We start from the raw sequence: 20,739 nt of genomic DNA on the forward strand, positions 1-20,739 counted from the left end.
AACATGGTAGAGAAATCCCCGGAGGTATCCCAGATTTTGAGCCAGTTATTCTGTCTGCCTTTGCTAGGAGTTACAGAAATTGCTGGTTGTCAGATCACTTTCCTTATCCACAAAGTGAGCAGAGAAGTCCCACTGCCCAGAAGGGACCTGAGCCATGGCCAGTGAGTGACTAAGCCTGTCCTAGACATCTACAAATGTTACAGACTGTGAGTGCTGCTGGCACCAAGTCCCAATCCCTTTATTTTTTTTTTATAATGTGCCATAAAAAAGTTTCTTGAAAGAAAATTCACCTTTTTTAAAAAAGGAAGCATCACTTTGTCACCAAGAACAGGGAAAATATCTGTTCTGACACTGCCAAACTGAGGGTGCTATCGCCATGTGTGTAACCATGCTGCATCACGACACAGTATCACATGTGATCTCCTCTGGTGCTTGATCTATGCAGCCGCACACATCTGTAACTGGTGTGCTGGTCATGCAGTGCCCAACACTGCAGACGCCAGCACCACACACAGGATGTTCAGATCACATAGGAAATGGACCAGAGAAGTCAAATCCATGCACTGGAATGGACTTCAGCATTTCTTATGCCTTTTATATTGGGAGAACCTGAATATTTCCGGGGGACATGCAGGGATAAAGGTAGCAGCATGCTGGCTTGGTTCTGGTAGTTATTTTATACAAACAAGCACCTATTTACTACATTGTATTTGTCACAAAAAGCCTTAGTGCCTAAAAGTGGTGATATGCTAAAGTTTCAGTTTTTACGAGGGAAAACACTCCATCCCAGAAAAAACAGTATTTATACAGATTAAATAAAAATACTGTTGAGTTAGGATACCTTGGTCCCTCCCTCTATTCCTGATACAAAAAAAGCGGAAATGAGGCAGTTTGATTGGGTCTGGCCCTTTGAAACCAGTAAATGAGATTTTAACTTAAGCACAATAGGATTTTTCTTTTTCTTTCTACTTCAAATTTGATTCTTACGAAAGTGAGGGATTAATACAACAGATCCAAGCTCTATGCAAATACATCTCTGCCTGCACTCTCCTACTGAAACATTTAACTCTTGCTACACTCTACAACCAGATGACTGCTGTTATTTCACTCCTCAGCATTTCTCAGTGCTTACACTGCTAATTAACCTGATCTGTATGCTTTAGGCTAAATAAGATACAGATGGCATTAATCGTTAGGCTGTAAACCCCACTTCATTTGGAAGACTAACAAGCAGAGAAATCAAGTTATTCCACTTCAGCTTTTGCAATATTCTTCTGTAATTCTTATGGATTTGTCACTGGGAGATATATACCATATATGACTACTACAGTAGATAGGATCTACAATAGATAGGATATATAGGATACAGAGACATGTACATATAGGATACATCTATCCATGGATAAAAATGGTGCTATCATCTGATCTGAACTCATGTTCAGAAGGTACTTGGTATTTTTATTTTGGTTTACCAAAATGGGCTCACCAGCCCATTTTAGCTGATGGGCTGGTGAGAATTTTTACATGTTTTTCCTGTTACATCAAAAAAAGATACAAGACATCTGCTGCTGCCAAGCCCAGTCTTCATGCTTGTTGGCACCTCCAGGTTCTGTCACAACCCAGGATTTCATCAGAATGAGGGTTTCAAAATGTGAAGACAAGGATCTCCTTCTCCTGCTCCCCCAGGAAGTGGTAAAAAAACAACCCTGTCTAAAAAAGCTGGAGGGTGACAGTCTCATGTAAGATTTTAGGAAGCATATGTTTGGATAATAAATCCTGCCACTTTCACATTTACATTGTTCATCAGAAAGCAAGTGATGAATCTCAGTGACAGCCCTGAGATGTAGGCAAGTGCTTTCATACCTGTTTCAGAGAGACAGAACTGAGCAGGAGAGGGCTTCGCAGGTCAGTTTGTGATGGGCACTGTAAACAGTCCTGTCCTCACCATACTTGGCCACTCTTCTGGGTTTCCCCGGCAATGACCAGCTACATGACAGCAGGGAACCAAGGCTGGGACACCTCTGAAACCTGCAGCCATGCTTGACATGGTGCAAGAAGGATGGGATGATGTTCAGTAGTGAGACACAAGGCTACCCTCACCCAGAGCTAAGAAAGAATCGGGGCAAGCAAGGTGGGGTCTTTAGGCTGGGTTCTGATTTCTCAGTCAAGGCAATCAGCTTGTGCCTTTCCTTGGATGAAGAGGGTTGTGCCATATAGGTTGTGCCAAGGTTATAACCCAACCAATGAGTGGGTGACATTCACATCTAAAGGGGATGGGTATAAGTCAGCAGACACTGTACTGCCTTGGAGGTACGAGAGAGATTTGTTGGAGATACAATGACAGAGGTCTCAGTTCCGGGAGATGCGCAGGAATGAGGGCCCAGGAGGACTGGAAAGATGAGCTGGTAGGATGGAGGTGCGAGAAAGGACAGGGCAGAGCATGCTTATGGAGCTGGAGGCTGGGAACATAATGGAGGGACTCTCAGCTTCAGCATCACCCAGATTAATCCTCTCGCTCTTTCTCTAGCCAACTCCACCTCCCAGCAACAAATGGAGTGAAGGATTTCTCACACTAGGTAAAGCCAATTCAGCTAAACAATATGGGATAATACTCTGTGTCGAAGGCAGAGATGCTTCTCTTGTGAAGCGTCTTATCTTATTTCCCAGCATTTATCAACAGATATCTTTTACAGTGGATTAAAGAACCTGAACTACTGAGGAATGCTGCCAGGCACATTAGGGCATCCTTTTAACAGAGCTGTTTGAGGAAGGACTCATTGATGAAAAGAAATGCGCTAGTTAGTCTGTAAAAATATAATTAATAAGATTTTCTTTTATAGCTGTCCATCCCACATCTAAGCAGTTTTCAGCTTAGCATTTGTCAGCAGTGTGAATGTCAACAATAAGAAGATCTAAGAGGAATTTACACTTTTCTCTGAGCCTAATGCTTGTTTAAGTGGCTGACTGGTATGTTGATAATCACACTGTTGACAAACAATGAGTGTCTTCATCAAGTATCTGTATTATTTTTCACTGACATGAAACTCGACTGTTATGTGAATTTCCACAGCCTTTTCAAGGCAGCTCTAAACCTGCCTGTTTATGTTTCTTTTTTGTACCTCCCATCTACCAGCATCAGAGCAGATTTGAAAAGCAATTTCTCGCTAGGCTCAAGTTGCCCTGGAGAGTTACTGCTCCCATAGGTGTAATTTGAAGGCTTGGCAGAAATCATTCACAATTTGGCACCAGGCAGACAAATAGCTGTTTTTGAAACAAATACAACTTTCCACATGGAATTGGACCAGTACCCTGTGAACAGCCAATGGTAGATGAGGAACTACAAGAAAGAAATTTTGAACTGTGTTACCAATCCAATTCAACTCCAATTTCATTCCTCCGCAGATGATTTTTAAGAAGTTCAATAGATAGAATGAAAGCCTTCCAACTCCTCAAAACTAATAAGCATTCAGTTTAGCTAAACTAGAAGAGCAAAGATAATTATGTAAATTTTATAAGAAATTAGATACAGACTTCTGTCTTCTTGCTGGAATTCTCCTTTTTTGATGCTCTGGGATATACTGTTCTTCAAATCCTGCATATATTTTTCTGACTACCACAAAGCGCATGCAATCCTCCACCACTGTGACAGCCCTGCTGAGGCTCATGAAAAATCTTGCTGTTGTGTTGCATGCAGATACCATATTTCATGAAAGGTATTTTCTTTTTCCCCTCCCCCAAAAAAAAAAATCCCAAAGATGAATAAACATAATATAATCAAAACTGTGATTCAGGTGTCACTGCAGTATATCACAAGAGTTACAGAGTTTGAATTCTTCCACTGGAAATATGAAATATTATTAGGTGAAGAAATTATTCCCACTCCCATTTTTCTATGTAACTGAAGTCAATAATTTCTAAATACCAGAGGCTTATGCAAGCACACCTATTGCAAAGACAGTGGTAGGGAAGCTGAAAGGGCTACTACGCACTACATTGGCTTCACAGAGTCTTATAAAATAAGAGACAGGTTTTGAAATGGATTCTGTAGAATATAATTTTGAAGCAAGAATAATTCAGAAGGAGATTCTCCAAATTAAAAACTACAAAAATTACCCTAGAGTTTGGATTACAAGATCTTGCATCAATCTGAAATGCTACAGTTAGTGATGGGCCTGGGCCAAAAATCTCACACCCCACATGTAAATTTTAAATACTATCAGAACTGGAGAGGACAGTGTTTCCTTCCTCTATATTTGGCCAAACCAAAGCTATCGGTGTTCCCCAGCAACCTGCAGCAATTTGAATTTAAGGAGTTCATATTAATCTGAGCGTTGTGGCCCTGTCCCATTTCTGGTTTTTCTGCTCCTCATGCCTATGACTGTGCATTAAACTTCAGTCTTTACACAGGCAGGATACGGCACACACAGTGACTTTCCAATGAAAACACACAATGACTACAGGACGCCTTTTGCCTTTAGGATGCCATTAAACAAAACAAGGAGTCAGCCAAGTCTTGGGTCAGCCTTCGTGGGCCTGCACTGCCCTCAGCACAGTAAAAGCACCTAGAGTCTTACCTTTTTATGGCTTTGTAGCAAATGATGACAACTATGAAGAGGAACACTAGTGTGGCGCAGCATACTGCAATGATAATAATCAGGCCTGGCCACCACGTCTCTTCAGTGGGACAAAAAGTAGACTTGGGAGCTGTAAAAAGAGTGTGGAAAAACGCATGAGTTCTCCCAAATAAGCAGTGTGTCATCAGATATGCTCCAGTCACCCATGCAATAGCACTATGCCAGGGCCACAGATACATGCAAAGAGGATATTTCACATTTAGGACCCATTTTTTTCCCAAGCGATCAACTAGTTTGGTACTAGATATTTCTTATCATGGTCCCCAGATGACCAAGTTCTCTGTGTCAGTGCTGTCCATGCACTCAGCACGAAGGAAAAAGGCTCAGCTCTGCTACCCGTGGGAAACCTCTCCTCCCTTGGCATTTGCCATCTCCTGCTGCATCAGATTTCGTTTGAGAGAGAGACGTTACACTGATAAGGGTAGGCTTTCAAACCGCATTAGGGAAGGTTTGTCGGGGAGCTGCAGCGGTGCCTACCAATCAGTACAGCAGCTGCTCTCACTGTACCCTTGAGGCGAGGAAGGGGCATTTGTTTTAAAAGAGCAGGAATTTTATTACATTTGTCAACAGCTTTTAGAGGACCACAGTTGACAAGTTTCTTTCCCATTACATCATCTTTAAATGGTATGTCCAATAGTTAAGAAATGTCAACATTAAGAAATGTTAACCCATAAAGATATAAACAATTATAATTACATTTTTCTTATTAAATTTAGGGCTAGAATTGTGTGTAAGTACACTCAGAACAAGCAACACTTTGCATCAAGACTAATACTGGTGGCATTTAGTTCAAATCTTTTCCTTCAGGGCCATATTCCTTTTCCCACGCTTTTGGGGACACCTGTTTTCCGAAAGATGGTAGGCAACAGACAATGGCATGAGCACCACCAGTGTATTGCAGGGGGAAGAGACCTTTAAATCAGTGTATGCAACCACATAAACGTCATGAGAATTTGGGCCACCCTAAATGAAGTTTAATAATAAATCAGTCAACACAACTGTCTAAATCCACATTTTCAGTGAAGTGGGGGAAAGAATTAAATATAGGAAAAGGCTTTTTTCTTGAGTCTAATTATTTGATGATACATCCTAAATTCTGAATTTCCTGTTATACACATCACAAATGGGTGCACAAGTTGAAATATGTCATCACACCTGCATCATTTACTGTGAGCCAATATCTGCTGTGCCTCCTGTGTTTGATTAGGAAAAGACATACGCATACTCTTAGGTTTAACCCTCCTTAAGTAAAATCCTGAAGCACACAATTACTGAGAAAAGACTCGTTTTATCAGTTGCATGATCTATAGAAGAACTGGCATCAGTCACCCAGAAGAATCTGCAGGAGCACCTTAGAAAAAGGCTAGGTAAATGAAGCAATCAAAATACTAAAGCCAGCAGCTTGATAATTTATAGGCAGTTCAGCATTTGGTGTCACATAAGAGGTCCTATCTTTCTCACATGCATCAGCATTCAACACATGCTATCACGCTGATCATACTTGTCTGGCAAATATTGTCTTCGATTTGTTGTACATATACTGACTGTGAGGGTGGGTTTTCTGTGTTTTGGGTTTTTGTTGGGCTTTTTCCTATGGGAGAGAAAAGTAAAGCTGAAAAATTAAAAGTGATTTGAAAAGCTAATGGTTCCTTGCTCCTTCTTTGACTGTGTGTCCACTCCCAGACTACCTCAGCACCTGAATTTCTAGTTTATTACTGTGTCAGCTGCAGAAGTCAGTTTTCAGTGGATGATGGAACTATTTATTGTGTTGTGATAAAGCTGACGTTTTTAATACTCCCTGAAAGTTTCCAGTATTGTTACTTTCTAAGATTCCAGAACAGAGGTCATTTGAAAGATGACAAATTGTTTGCATCAAGGAGCAGGCGGTCTCAGGGCCAACTCCACCCTCCTGGTGTTGCCCTGACAAGCACAAAAGGTTGCAGTGAAATCAGAAGAAACATATGCATCAGCAGATACCATGTAAAATTAGATGAGATCATAAAAAATGGGGCAAGTAGGGCCATCCTTGTCATTTTTCTTCCTCCAAAGTGGGATCAACCAAACCATTTGTAAAATGAACCGTGATGGTGAGACAGGGTTGTTCCTTGGCACAACACGAGACTGACAAATGGCAGAGAGGGTATAAAGCAAGGCTTGTCACGTGCCTGTTCTCCACATGCTCCCTGATGGTTCATCACAGTATTTTTACATGGAGAATAAACAGATATATGTGGGACCGAATAATGAATGCAATTCCTAACAGCCTATATGTAGTTATTACTGACAGGAAAACAAGAATTGCTGATGTGGAGGCAACCCTTAATCCACCAGGCTGAGTTCCCTTCCTCACTGGTCCAGACCAGGCACTCAGAAAGAAGCATGAGAAATCACACTGAAAGCCCGTTTCTTAGTGGCTGGTGGGTTTATACAGCTTTAACAAGTATTTTCTGTTTCTACTCCTTATTATTGCAGTGCTAGGTAATCTTGTTTTCCTTGGAAATGCCCACTCTTTTTCCAGTAAGCTCCTGGTTGCATGCTATTTTCTGCACTTCTCGGTATGCATTCACATAGCCTTCATTGCCGTAGCATTTGTATGTCCTTAATACATTTCTCCTCACAATTATCCACTGAGGAAGAGCAGAACTGCTTTTAATCTCCTTGTGCTGACGGGAAGCCCAAGCCTGGCCCGCATGGATGCCTCCATGTGCCTGCTGTGCTGCATGCCTGTGAGCAGCAGGTGGGGAAGTCAGTCGAGGGGGGAACTTCACAGATACACCACGGTGCCTGGGAAGTGCCATGTCCTCAGAGAGGTACCTCTTGGTGGGTCTGAGCTCTTGATGTTAAGGTGGCATTGATGTCTCCATCCCCCTGGGATGGGGCTCAGGGCTCTGCTCCCTGGGGCAGCCAGGGCTGGGGAGGCTCTCCATCCTCCTGTGCCTGGGTCACAGCCCCCAGCTCATCACCCACAGTGTAGAAAAAACAGGTTAGGCCTGCAAGAGGCTGGCCCCGCATGTGTCATGCCCTTAATGATCAGAAATTATCCTGGGGCGAGGACACCAATAGCACCCTCTTGCAACTGTGCTACTTCGCATGGAATAGCAATGCCCTTCTTCAGCACTCTGCAGAAGAGAGAAGACATGGCTCCCAAACCCTGCTCTAACACTGGAATTATTAGAGAAAACATTGAGAAGATGTCCCACACTACCTTAACAATGTTCAGTTGTTTCACTGTCTTGCAAAAGCTTTGATGAAATGCAGGAAAACGGTTCTCACCGTTGCCTCCTTCTTTGTACCCACTCTTTGTACCATTATAAACCCCACAAAAGGTGTGTGCTTTCAGAACTGAACAAGAATCCTTTCCCTTGTCGTGTAAAGAAACACCAAGCCATGCACTGCAGTAACTCACAGCAGTGTATCTGGGGAGTAGAGTACAGGTCTGGGCACAGGGAATCCCTTTGTCATCACTGTGGGGCTACTGAGAGCTGACGGCTGGTTAGCCCAGCCATGCTGTTTGCTCCTTCACACCTACTGCTGGCCTCATGAGAGCAGTTTGAGCTGCTCAGAGCATGATTGCCTCCTGGTTAGACTCATTCCTGGCTGCTCTTCACTGCTCTCAAAATCAGCTGAATGGAGAAAGTGATTTTCACAGTGCAAAACAACTCAAAGAAAATGTGCTTTTTCTCCTAAGCCCCAAAGTTGTTCTGCACATTGAACATACCACAGGGTGGAAAGTGGTAGGAAAGGGATGACATTTTAAAGAAGATAAGCAGAGTGAGCTAAGCAATCACAGCCTGTCATCCTGACAGAAATCCTGCCAAAATAATGAAATTTCATTCAATTAATAAAATATTAAAATAAACAATTGATGTTAAACAGCATAGGTTTAGGAAAACACATCTTGTCAAACTAAGTAGGTATTTTGTGAGGAGATAACTGCTTTGGTAAGTATTAATGCTTGTATGATAACTTTAGACTTTGGTATGACATTTGACTTAATTCCACATGATGTTGGGGTTATGAAACTATAAAGCTACACAGTAAGTGTAACATACATAAATTGAGAACTGGTATGTCTCGAAAACTAACTATAAGTGGAAAGTCACTGCTGAGAGAATGTGTTTTTTAACAGTGACTCCATCCCTCCAAAATAGGGTGATGGATACTGGTAGAGTTTGTACATGACTCAGTGTTGTTGCTTAACCCCAGCCAGCAACTAAGCACCACACAGCCGCTCACTTTACCCCTCTCCGATAATGGGGGAGAGAATTGGAAGAGTCAAAGTGAGAAAAGCCGTGGGTTGAGATAAAGACAGTTTAACAGGTAAAGCAAAAGCCTCACACACAAGCAAAGCAAACCAAGGAATTAATTCATTATTTCCTATCAGCAGGCAGGTGTTCAGCCATCCCCAGGAAAGCAGGGCTCCATCACACATAACAGTGACTTGGGAAGACAAATGCCATCACTCTGAATGTCCTCCCCTACTTCTTCCCTAGGTTTATATGCTGAGCATTATGTCACATGTTATGGAATATCTCTTTGGCCCTTTGTGTTCAGCTGTCCTGGCTGTGTCCCCTTCCAGCTTCTTGTGCATCCCCAGATTACTCGCTGGTGGGGGAGTGTGAGGAGCAGAAAAGGCCTTGACCCTGTGTAAGCACTGCTTGGTAGTTCACTAAAACACCCCTGTGTTATCCGCACTGTTTGCAGCACAAATCCAAAATCCAACACCATACTATCTGCTATGATGAAAATTAACTTTATCAAAGCCAGCACAGTCAGGAATGTATTCCACTGCAAGTGGAGACTAAGCATATGTAGATTAGAAATAGGGTAATTTTTATCATTAAGGGCAATTATCCATTACAATTGTCTATCAGCTCTGGAGGAGTATTTCAGTGAAAAATCTAGTTTAAGGTAGACTTTTAATTTTTCCTAAAAGAGGTCTAAATTCAGCAAAAGAGTTTGGACTCAGCATAAGAATTAGGTAAAGCAAATGCTCTGTCTCTGGAAGGGCTACATGAGCACAATATCTTTTTTTCTTGGCTTTAAAATGTATGAAGTACAAATACTGGTTAGGTTTACACTTAGGGGGCAAACACCTTCAATTGTTCCCAACAGCACTAGGCCTAAATAAATACAATGAATAAACAGAGCAACTTTGGACCTACAGTGGGTGGCTGGATCCAATTTATTGAAAACAAATGAATGTAAAAGTACTTGTAAAGCAAAGGTATCCTGCAAACTATTTCAGCACCACAAAAATCTCACACTTGCTTTCATTGACTAAATTTGTTTTGAAGGCTCAGCATAAAGACACACCTCCAGTTCTAATGTTAGTAGGCATCTGTACACACGTGTCTAGACAGAAATGTGCATAGCAGGAAAAACCAGCTCAGCTACAGAGGGTTTCCCTCAATGTCCAGACATAAAAATAGTGGTTGTGTCACTGGAAAGGAACTTTCCATAAAACCACAAAGAAAAACTGATTTCTTTTTAGCAAGTCTAAGAGTGGGTCACTCTCAAAATCATCCTGAGCTACTAAAAATAAAAACCAGTGATGGCGCTCTTTTAATCTTCTGGATTAAGCATTAAATGTTTTTGTGTATGTTATAAAAGCAACACATACTTGTACTGCCTGTGACAGAATATAGAAACAGGACTCGGAATCCTTGGCTATGCCTGCAGGTTATCTTTAGTGGTCATGGCTGTACTTTATAAAGCTAAAATTTTTGGAAATTCTGTACTCCTATTACTTATTCTGGTTAGGGTTGTTACTTTCAATTGCAGTATGGGTTGTAGGGTAATTGCTCTTCACGTGGGAGTGCCGGGACACTGGGAAGTAACACCACCAAGTCTGCTGGGAGAGAGTAAGTGCTCCATCATCGGGGTTACGCTGGGTTGAGTTGGTGCCTCTGTTGAGCCCTCAGCATCGCTGCTGAGGCAAGGAGACCACATCAGGCCATCCCTTTCTGCTGGCTCTCGCACATCAGCCAGCCCAACAAAGCAAAGCAAAGCAAAACAAAACACAGGGCTGAGAGGCAAAATAGCTAAGGGAGGTAGTGACCTGTGCTCCCATGTGCAATCCCAGGGGAGGTGTCTCTGGCTGAGGTCTGAGTGTGTCAATCTGCTTACAGGCTTGGTCCCCAGCCGCTGGTGTGTGCTGATGTGGCGTGGAAGGGTGACAGTGACTCCCTGTCACCTCTCTACAACAACACTAACTTCATGCCTAAAAAAGGAAGATCACTTTCAAGATAAATGAAAACTGATTATTGTTTTTCCTCCTGCTTTTAATCCTGTTCTAGCAGAAAGGTCAAGAGTGCTGGCGTAATCATCTTTATGAGACATCTGCCTGTTTTTAATACTGCATACTCACAACAGGCTAAACCCTGCCATCTCTATGCCTGCAGCACTCCTCTTGCTATTGTAGGGCTGCCTGAATCAGCCATGCACTTTTAATTAGCATGCTAGGAAGCAAGATTGGATTTTATTTTGAAGGCAGGCTCATATTCCAACGGCTTCAAGTGTTTTATCAGTCTTAGTTGGAACTTAAAAGGAATTGGAGATGCAAGTAACATGTTTCTAGCCATTTCAATGTATGTAACATATTTTAGAGACCAGTTATCTGCTGGATAAGGCAGGCCTTGGGGTTCTAGACTCATCTTCACTCACATTTGCCTTATTATTTTGATATATTCACATAATTTGCACGTCGGCAACTCCGTTTGCAAAAGAGAGAGAAGTCACTAGTTCCTACAGCCATTATCACACTAGGATGCAGGAACAAGCTCAGAAAATGTGGAGAGGTCTAGATATGATTTCAGATGTCAAGGTATATTAAAAGACTCCCAGGACTCTCTATGCACAGTTAAATATGGAAAGCGATTTTGCATCTGTTACAGCTTGGGTCTCTTCCCATCAAGGTGTCACATCCAACGCCCTGAGGAATTGAGGAGTTCAATGAGTCCCCTGATTAATGCAAAATAAGTTGGGTTCTGGGAAGCAAAACCCTACAGAGGAACAGCTACACACACAGATACCAAGGCTTGGACATTTACTGTATGAGCATTGTGTTGTGTAAAAGATGAAATGCAAGGACAGCCTCCATCACATGCCCACACCTGTTTTGAGAAAGCTGTTTTCAGTGCTGAGCTTGAGGTCTCTTGTTTACTTTCACATAAGGCCCTCCACTCCCCCCAGCAGTGTAAATTCGCCCCAAAGTGAGTGCTGATTAACTTGCATCTTGAGTTAATTGTACCTCAGAACAAAGCCTTGGGCAGCTAATAAAAAGGGCCAGGAGCTCAAGTGACATAAACTAGAAGTTGCGCCTGCTCATTGCAGAGGCAGTTGAACTAGAGGACCTTTAAAAGCCCTTTCTAAACCCAACTATTCTTTGATTCTATCACACGAATAGCAGTCCGCCCAGCTGTGAGAGTGGTGCCAGCTAAGGACCTGGCCCAGCATCTGCAGCACCATACTCATAAGCACTGCTCTAAATTTTGCCAATGGTCAGGAGCTCAGTCCCCAGGGCCCTGGAGGCTCCGGGTGCAGTTGTGTACCCAATCCAAGGTGATGCGGAGAGATCTGTGAATCACTGTCAGCTCAAGTGTCCCCTCTCTGTTTGCTGTATTTTGCCACGTAGGAACCACTATAGATGTGTTTGGATAATCCATGTGGTAGGAACACGCTGTGTGTACCCAGCGCTGCTAACAGCAAGGGGCAGCTGGCATGGGAGAAACAAATCCTTCAGAAGAGCATTCTAATGACTCTTGTGGTACTGCTAGACCTTGATACAAATGTAGATCTGCAGCTGTTTTTCTAAAAGGCATTTCAGGAATAGGCAAAATATGTGTTCCCTTTGACCCATCAACACTTTTGGATTTAAGGGGAAAATTTCCTGGGAGGATGGGGGAGAGGAGGCTGACCAGGAGCTGGGGGGCCTTCGTGCCTCTCCCGGGGCAGGGAGCCACACATACACGCATGCCGTGCTGCGGCTCCCCTGCTCGCCCCAGCCCCACACCTGCCCCAGTGCACAGGCCCTGGAGCTGGAGCACTGCCAGAGGGAAATCAGACCTCACCTCCACGTTGCAACCCCAGCTGCCTGCAGAAGGCACTGCTCAGGTCAGTGGTCATATATGAAGACAGGCTCATGGAAGGAAGGATTGCCATCTTCCACTGACAGAAGAAGAAGAGGCATGTCTAGCTGTGTCAGGTTTCTGCGTGCTGTGAGAGGAACTCCTTGGTGTGTTTATATATATATACACACAATTTATAAATGCATACCTATACGTATATACATATACGTATGCATATACATACACAAATATAAATATAGTATTAAAAAGTATAAACACAAATACATATGTAGAAAGAACATATATGATATTTATGTATTTAATATAGGTATATAAAGGGGTATACTTATGCATCCATATAAATGAAACTGCTGCAAATAGTTTTGTTAAATGTGTTTGCATTCTGAATGGCTCCTAGGGAATAAGTACTGGTGACAGAATATGTGGGAAACTCTACCAGCTCCTTTTTTTCTTCTCCCTCTTCCCTGCACTTGAGATTTCTTACATCAGCTGAACACATAAAGGCAAACATTCACATTTGGGGCACCTCTGTATGTGTCTGATATGATTCATTTTGAAGATATAGGAGCTATAAGATACGAATGGATGCACTTCACTGTCTCCCTGGCAAGTCCAAAAATCACCTCATCAACCTCCCTTCACAGTTGTTGCCTGCAGACAACACACCCCACCATGCCTGAACTGCTGGATGGGGAGATGCAGGAGCACATCACATCAAGTGCCAAAGGCAACGTTGGTATCAACAGGAGCGCTGGGGGCTGGGTCAGCCCCCCTCCCCAGCAGGCCAGCCATGACTTCGGAGACAGCCTGCAAGAGGCCATAATCCTCCTCCACACTACCTCCAGACTGCACAGCAACTGCAGAGCAAAGACTGTGAGCAGACTCAGGGAGAGGAAGGAAGAGGCATCACCACATTTCAGCTATGGTGGATCCAAGACAGGAGGGGTCTGAGCAGGTCCAGCCTCAACCACCTGAGCTGGTGGCGGCACCAGGCGCCATTGCCAGCAGAGTGTACACACAATTAAACCTTGAAGAAAGATAAAGTGGATTTCGCCACAACTGCAATGGGGCAACCTCTTCGCCCCAAGATAAGCCATGGTCATAAGCAAACCCATCTAACTGCTGGTTGGAGGGCTTTGGGCACAGACTGCCCCCCTCCTAGCACCCCAATGGCAGCTACACTCTTGGCCCCCTGGGCGCTATGAAATGGCATAGGGGAGATGCTGGGATCAGACCACCTTAGAGGAGCAAGACAGCATCATGTGCACTGCCATACGCTTGCTCTATCTGCCCAGAGAAGTTGTAGATGCCCCCCCCGGAAGTGTTCAAGGATGAGGCTTTGAGCAACCCAACCTAGTGAGAGATGTCACTGCCCATGGCAGGGGAAATGGACTAGATGAGCTTTTAGTATCCCTTCCAACCCAAACTATTCTGTGATGCGATGATGTTTAAATGTCTGGCAGAGAGGTGCTTTGGCATTGCAGCTGCTGGGCACATGGTTCAGATGCAGCCCCAGCCCTGCTGCTGCTTTGCCCTTGCTTCCCCCAAGAAGCAGAAACAAAGCAAGCACCAAAGGAGAGCTCCAAATACTAAAGCAGTGCCAAGTGGATTAAATGCAGCAAACAGAACAAAATATGAGATTCCCACAGAACTGGGGCTTCCCAGGGCTGTTCTGCTCAAAGTGATGTACACACTGTTATCTGTTTAGAGAGTTGGGGGCGGGGGGAAGGTGCAGGATGGGCAGCACAGAAAGCCAGATCTATTAACAGCCATCATTAACTTGAGGGACTGGCCAACGCAGCAGTAATGTAAAGCAGGGATGGATGACAGCTTCAATAACACATGAAGTCCACTTGGGGCAAGTCCATCTCCAGTAAATCCAAACATGATGGAAAGGATTTGGATTATTACAGCCTCCAAAGAGCAGTGACCCAGAAAGCTGCTCTGCTGGACCCGTTCCCTGAGATCCTGCCACAGAGAACAGGCACAGGAGGAAGATGCTTCCCAGCGAGGAAAGACCGAAGCACTGCTTTAGACCAGCAATATCCTATCACACCCCCTCACCGCTGCAGCACGGCTGTCACTGTATGGGATGTGCAATAGACTGGCTTAAAGAAAATAAGAATCACCTAATTTTAGAGCACATTTTGATCCAGAAAATATCAATGTTGATTTTCTTTCAAATTTTTACTTCCTTATAGATCTGTGCCCTTCCTGTTGCTTGTAAACTAAGGGCTATTTCCAGAGTGCCATGAGCTAGCTGGGTAAACAACTACCACCAGGCAATAGTGATGGGCTCAGCAGAAAGCCTGTCCTGATTTATTGCCTCCCTGGAGTAGCTAGGTTAAACAATACTGGTGGAAATCAGCTATTCCTGTAGCAGATGATACTTCTGTTTATCACGTTATGTTGCAGACAAGTTTATATCATGCAGCTGCTCCATGCATATGTTCCTACTACACTTTAAAGGGGGATACTGCAATCACTACACAGCGGGAACTTCTGCTATAATAAAAACATGTGTGGGATGATGCTGGAGAAATTCCCTCCCCCACGGCTTTTACACTGTAGGCACTGTTATTCTATACTTTCAGTTCCCCTATCTCCTTAGTCTTCTCCCCCTTCCTAAAAATACTTCCCTTCTGAAAGAAGAAACATGTTCAGTTTTGTGTTTAGTTTTGGAGACTGGAGTTTGGAGGAGGAGGAGGAAAGGGGCAGTTCTGCAGGAGTTTTCTGAAGGCCATGGGCGATAGAGGAGTACATGGCTCACTGCAAGAAATAGGACTGGAATTGCCGGTGAAAAAACCTGAGCCTGGATACAGGCAGTGGAAAAGAGAGGAGCTGGGTGGGGGAGTTTTAAGTATGGTGCTTAAGATCGAAGCTTTAGAGGTTATTGAACCTGCACACATTTAGGTTTGGGTTTTGCAGTGGATTTCACTAAAGCCCCATGTTGCTGTGCTGTCTTGGTAGGTCTCATGCAGCTGCTTTACCCTGGCAGATTTAAGAGTCGTTTAGAAAATTAACATATCATTAGGACCAAAATAAAAATAATATCAGATGAAAGTACCAGTCGCCCAGGCACAAGCGGAGCACATTGTGAGGAAACGGCTTGCACAGAGTCGCCGCAGCTCAGTGAAAAAGCCAGGAACCAAAATGTCTTTTGACTCCTGTCCAGTCCTACCCTCTGGATCACATTGCCTCCTCCCTGGCAGTCAGATGCAAACACTGGATTTGGCCATAACTAAATGACAAGGGGTGGCAGGAGCAAACTGCCTTACTGACTTCCCTTGGCTGCCCCAAGCCTGCACGCTGGTGCCGTGCCCCAGAGCTCTGTGCGGCCAAGACCTATGGATAGAAACCAGGTGGGATCCATAGGGTGCACAGGAAGGGCTGATGCTAAGCTTTAGGATAACTTGTATTGGTTTTGGCACGGCTGCAGAGGAAGGCTAGTATTTCAGTCCAGAGTCCTACATGCTTGTGGAAGGATGATGATGTTGCAGATGGCAGAACAGTCAAAGGAATATCAAAAGAAGTAGGGAAGGAAAGTCTGTGCTCCAAACATTCAGCAGGCTGAGGGCCAGATCTGCCAGCATTAATCCTATTAGGTTGTAGTGAAGCTGATGTGACCTGCCAGAACTGAGGTATGGTCCCACAAATAGGAGCAAAACATGGTTTCAGCTGCCAAGGTCTTTTGGAGGAGAGCAGGGTTAGTGAGCACAGAGGGAGAGTCTGTTCTCTAAAGCACGATCTGGAGAAGCAGTGGCATTTAAAGGCCTAGTGGAAAAAAGGCTTTTAAGGAGATTACATCATAGCTAGCTTCTGTGTTAACACTCAGCTCTGGCATTTATCTTTACAATAGACGCTCAGGTCAGGCACTGCCCTCTGATCTGACTTTGTCACGTGTTTTTCTAACCAGCAGTCTCCCGATGAGACGCCATTTCTCCCTTGCCATCCGATTCTCCCTCAGCAAAAAGGACAGAATTGTCTTTACCCCGATTAAATCACACACTATCGGTTTCTGTCCTGAGCAAATGAGAATTGAAGCCTGTGCCTTGCAAGGCAGCCTCCTCCTCAAACAACACGGTCATTCTGGAGAGCCTCGTGGGCACTGTCACATTTCCCTGCTCTCTCGCAACCTGGATCAGCGCCAGGCTGGGCAGCACCCACACAGTCCTAGTGACACCCCCACACAGGCCTAAGCGCTGCCTCACGTGAGAGCCGTCACTCAGGTGAACCCTGCTGTAGTTGGTGGCCTGCTTTCCGAAATGCAGGAGTCATCAGTCAGATCGGTGGGTATCTGGTGTCTCTAAGAAACAGGTCACAATATCCGACAATTTGCTGTTAAATTAGTACCCTTGAATTTATTTTAGAAGGTGACCTGATTTCCAGAGGTTCTGAGCACTCAGAGAGTCAAGATGCTTTACCTTTGGTGCCTGAATGTAGATATACAAGCATAAGTTTAATCTTCCGAGTTTTATGATAGAGGCTTTAACCTCTCTTTAGGCAGAATGTCACAGAGAGTAGAGAACAGAAATTCCTCTCAGGATGTGGGTTCCAGTCTCAGTTCTCCCCCCTGCTTGTTGGGTGATTTTGGAAAGATCTTCACCCCCAGGCTCTGATTATCCAGGAAAGGGACAGTAGTCCCAGCTTTCCAAACTGTTGCAAGATGTAGGGATAAAATGTGCAAGACAAGGCTTCATGTCAGCACTTGTTATTCCTGTCCCGATTCTCTAATGGGGTAAATAGGTAAATTTATAAGTACTTCATCTATATTTCTACATGAAACAGTTGTATGTCCCCGACCTTCCCATCAACTACCTATTCAGGCAAACACAGCAGCAAGGTCTGTGTCACGGTCTAGAGCAGAACAACAGCAGCATGGCACTGACCTGCGGACAGTAATTCTCAGTTCTTTTGAACAGAGGCACCAGTGAGAGGCAGAGATTTGTGCCAGCACAGTACCATCCACTTCATTGCACAAACACACAGTCTGGCTCTCCAGCGGCGAGCGACGTGCGCAGAGAGCACCGGCTGTTCTTCAGCGGGCAAAAACCAGGGCTGAGGATCATCTGCTTGTCCCAGCAAAGTGTGGGACCTTGTCACGTTACAACAGTGAGAAGAAAATCCTGGAGAAAAAAGGCCTGAAAATACTGAACCTTCATGCTAAGCCTGCCTTTGCCATTTTGGCACTCTGAAGTGCCGAAATTAGCACCATTAGAGTATTTCCATGAGTATTCAAGAAGCACAGACACATGCACACACGCAGACAGACAGACACCTATGTATATGTATCTATATATGTCCCTCCCACATTCTGCTTTGGCTGGCACAGATTTCCTAGAAGGGATCTAAAAAGGAGTATGATACATGGAGGTGAGTGAACTCCCAACATATTTAAGGATGAAGTTAACACCTGTAATAGGCTGTCATCAGCCCTGCAGACCAAGCAAGTACTGCAGCCCATCTCCCTCCAGCGTGGCCCAGGTATGCCTGTCCCATGGCTGCTTCTGTGAGGGGCTGGTTGGCTGCCCCGCTGTGTGGGGCTCTGGCTTCCTTGCTGCATCTCATATCAAGGCTAAAATAAAACAGAGGCTTCTGTTTTGGCATTTGCTGTGGCGGGCCCTCTGCCTGCTCAGAGCCATAGAGCTCAATACAGGTGTGAGCTTCTTCAACATGGGCAGGAGGAGATTTGCTGCTATGAATCATATATGGGGAGACTTCTTCAAGCTTCTTGGGAAAAGGGCTACCGTTGCTTGCAGGCTTACAGCACTGGGCCCTGAGGCATCTGACACCAGACAAAAGTAGATTAGTGGAAGAAGGATCACTTCCAAACTGGAACTCACTGGGGACAGGAGATGCATTTTCCCACAGAACTTTCTTCTTCAATCAGATAGCCAATATCACCTCCCAGATCTACCACAGCAAGATAGATATGAAGAGGAATGAGTCTTCTGGCCAGTTGTCTCCTTGAGTTAAACTGGCTTTCTTTCAGGCTGTTTCAGAAGCTGAAGATGGGCTCATCACCAGCTACCAGGTATTTCAGGGGGAGGCAGGCTGCTGCATGGGGTGGTGCAGCTGCAGAGGGCATCTCATGAAGAAGTGACTGCCAAGGAAGACATGAGTAGGAAATTGGCCTCCTCCTCCCTGCGTCCTCCATCGTGACCTGCTGGCCACCACTCAACTCAGATCAACAGCAAAAAAGTGCTTAGTAAACAGCACATAGAAAGTATCAGTCCTCTCCAAAACAAGGTGGAGTGGGGCACGGCTTAGGATGCTTGCTAGCAGTTAAGTGGTTTGGGGAGCTCATTCAGCACCTATCTGCACTTCTAGGCAATAAAAGCCGTTAAAAAGCTAGCCGTTGCTTTTACAGAGCCTCAGGCACCCTTGTATGAAATCCATGCCCCAACTGCTGCTGTGAAGGCAGGTACAGCTGAGACTGTTAAGGTACCGTGGTAGTGGCACCCAACTGGACACTGTAAGTACATATAGTGATAGCCCTTCCGGGCTGTTAATTCCCATATACACCGCTTTGTCAGGGTCTTGTTGAAGCTGTATCATCATTGACAGAGGAGAAGTAAGACATGACATAGTGCTGTTTTGCACCACGGGTTCTTGTCCAGCCCCTCAGGGCGCCTCCTTTCTTTCATCACCATGGGGTGACCGCAAAGTCATGGGCTCTGCCTCTTGCTCCCGGCACAGTGAACGCCTTACCCTCCTTGCTGTGTGGTGGCGCAGCCTCCACTTCAACGGGTGGTAGGACAGGACACAGCTGAATGACTCTATAGCAAATTCTGTTCACTTATGAGCCTAATAATAATAATCTTCAGTGCTTGACACCCACGAGTCTCAAATCCAAAGTTTACAGAGGTGAAAAAATATTTTCATTTCAGATATGGTAACTCTGGGTGGCTGATGGGGTAGTTGATGCCCTTGGGATCTCCCAGCAGGTTGGTGGCAGAGGGAGAAGCCGCACCCTGCATTCTTTCTGCTGTTCCCTTCAGGGTGGGTGAGAGAGCTCTTTTGCAGGCATCTCCGTACATCACCATCAAGTCTTCTCAGAGCTTATCCACCTTTCAGCTCTTGCAGTGAACAGGCCTTTCAAAGGAAGGATGATATGGGCTGAAATTCAAAGAGCTGAAATACGATTTTGGGAATCTTGGCTCCTACAATGATGACCACTCTTTCGCCAGCAAATAATTGGTAAGATATCTCAGGGCTGGCAGATTCAATCCCACAGAAAGATGACAGATTTTCTTGGTATAATGTTCTATATATAGACCGAATTAAGGTCCAGATCTGTACAACTTCTTCGGGCTGAATGGTATTCACATGAGTGGCACCATCAAAGTCACAGGCTATGAAATGTGAATAAAGTTCAGTGCTACTGGTATGATTAAGATATTATCTCCTAGATCCTTAGCAGCTTTTTAAAGAGCTCAGGAACCTCCAGATAATAACAAAGATTGGACAAGCCTCATATCTTAGAACTGTAACTTTCTCAAGATTAGTGCCTTCGGGGAAGGCAGATACAAAACCAGGTTCAGCCAACTGCAGACAGAATCTCCTAACACAGATTGTGGAAGACTTGGAAATACTTGGAATATTTTCCTAATGTGTTAGTAACAGAAGTTTCCGAAGCACTGGCTTGTGTCCATCTATGAAAAATTAACGGTTTGCCTGTTGGGCATTCAGACACTATGTGAAGAGAGCGACTATAATAGACATACACTTTAGATTGTTAAGTACAGATGGCTTGAAAGAGTTCACTTTACAAAGAAAGCCATATTGCAAATCATATGTTTGAGTTTTAGGGAACAGCCGGCTGACTATGTAGCAGATACTTCTGCTAGTGTACGGCATCTATATAAACATAATCCTCCTGTTTGATATCACATAGCTTATTCCTTGTAAAACTTCAATGGCTCAGTTATTGCTCTAATTAAGGGCTACAGCTATCACTATAAATATCCCTGAGGAGACCAATTATTAATTCCCATACCTAGTGCACTAACTTT

The 20,739-nt window shown here is 44.4% G+C and overlaps 1 protein-coding gene across 1 annotated transcript in view; it reads right to left on the reverse strand.

Moving 5' to 3' along the window:
- The window catches only part of PRIMA1 (proline rich membrane anchor 1), a gene marked incomplete at its 5' end in the record, with an annotated part of 44,388 nt that overhangs the window by 15,005 nt on the left and 8,644 nt on the right, over window positions 1-20,739 (reverse strand). Inside the window, one exon of the mRNA XM_010155226.1 lies at window positions 4,575-4,704. Within this exon, the coding sequence (XP_010153528.1) occupies window positions 4,575-4,704 (130 nt within the window). The remainder of the gene's footprint in view (window positions 1-4,574; window positions 4,705-20,739) is intronic.

Source organism: Eurypyga helias, unplaced genomic scaffold (assembly GCF_000690775.1).
Source record: "Eurypyga helias isolate BGI_N326 unplaced genomic scaffold, ASM69077v1 scaffold8927, whole genome shotgun sequence".
Classification (NCBI taxonomy): domain Eukaryota; kingdom Metazoa; phylum Chordata; class Aves; order Eurypygiformes; family Eurypygidae; genus Eurypyga; species Eurypyga helias.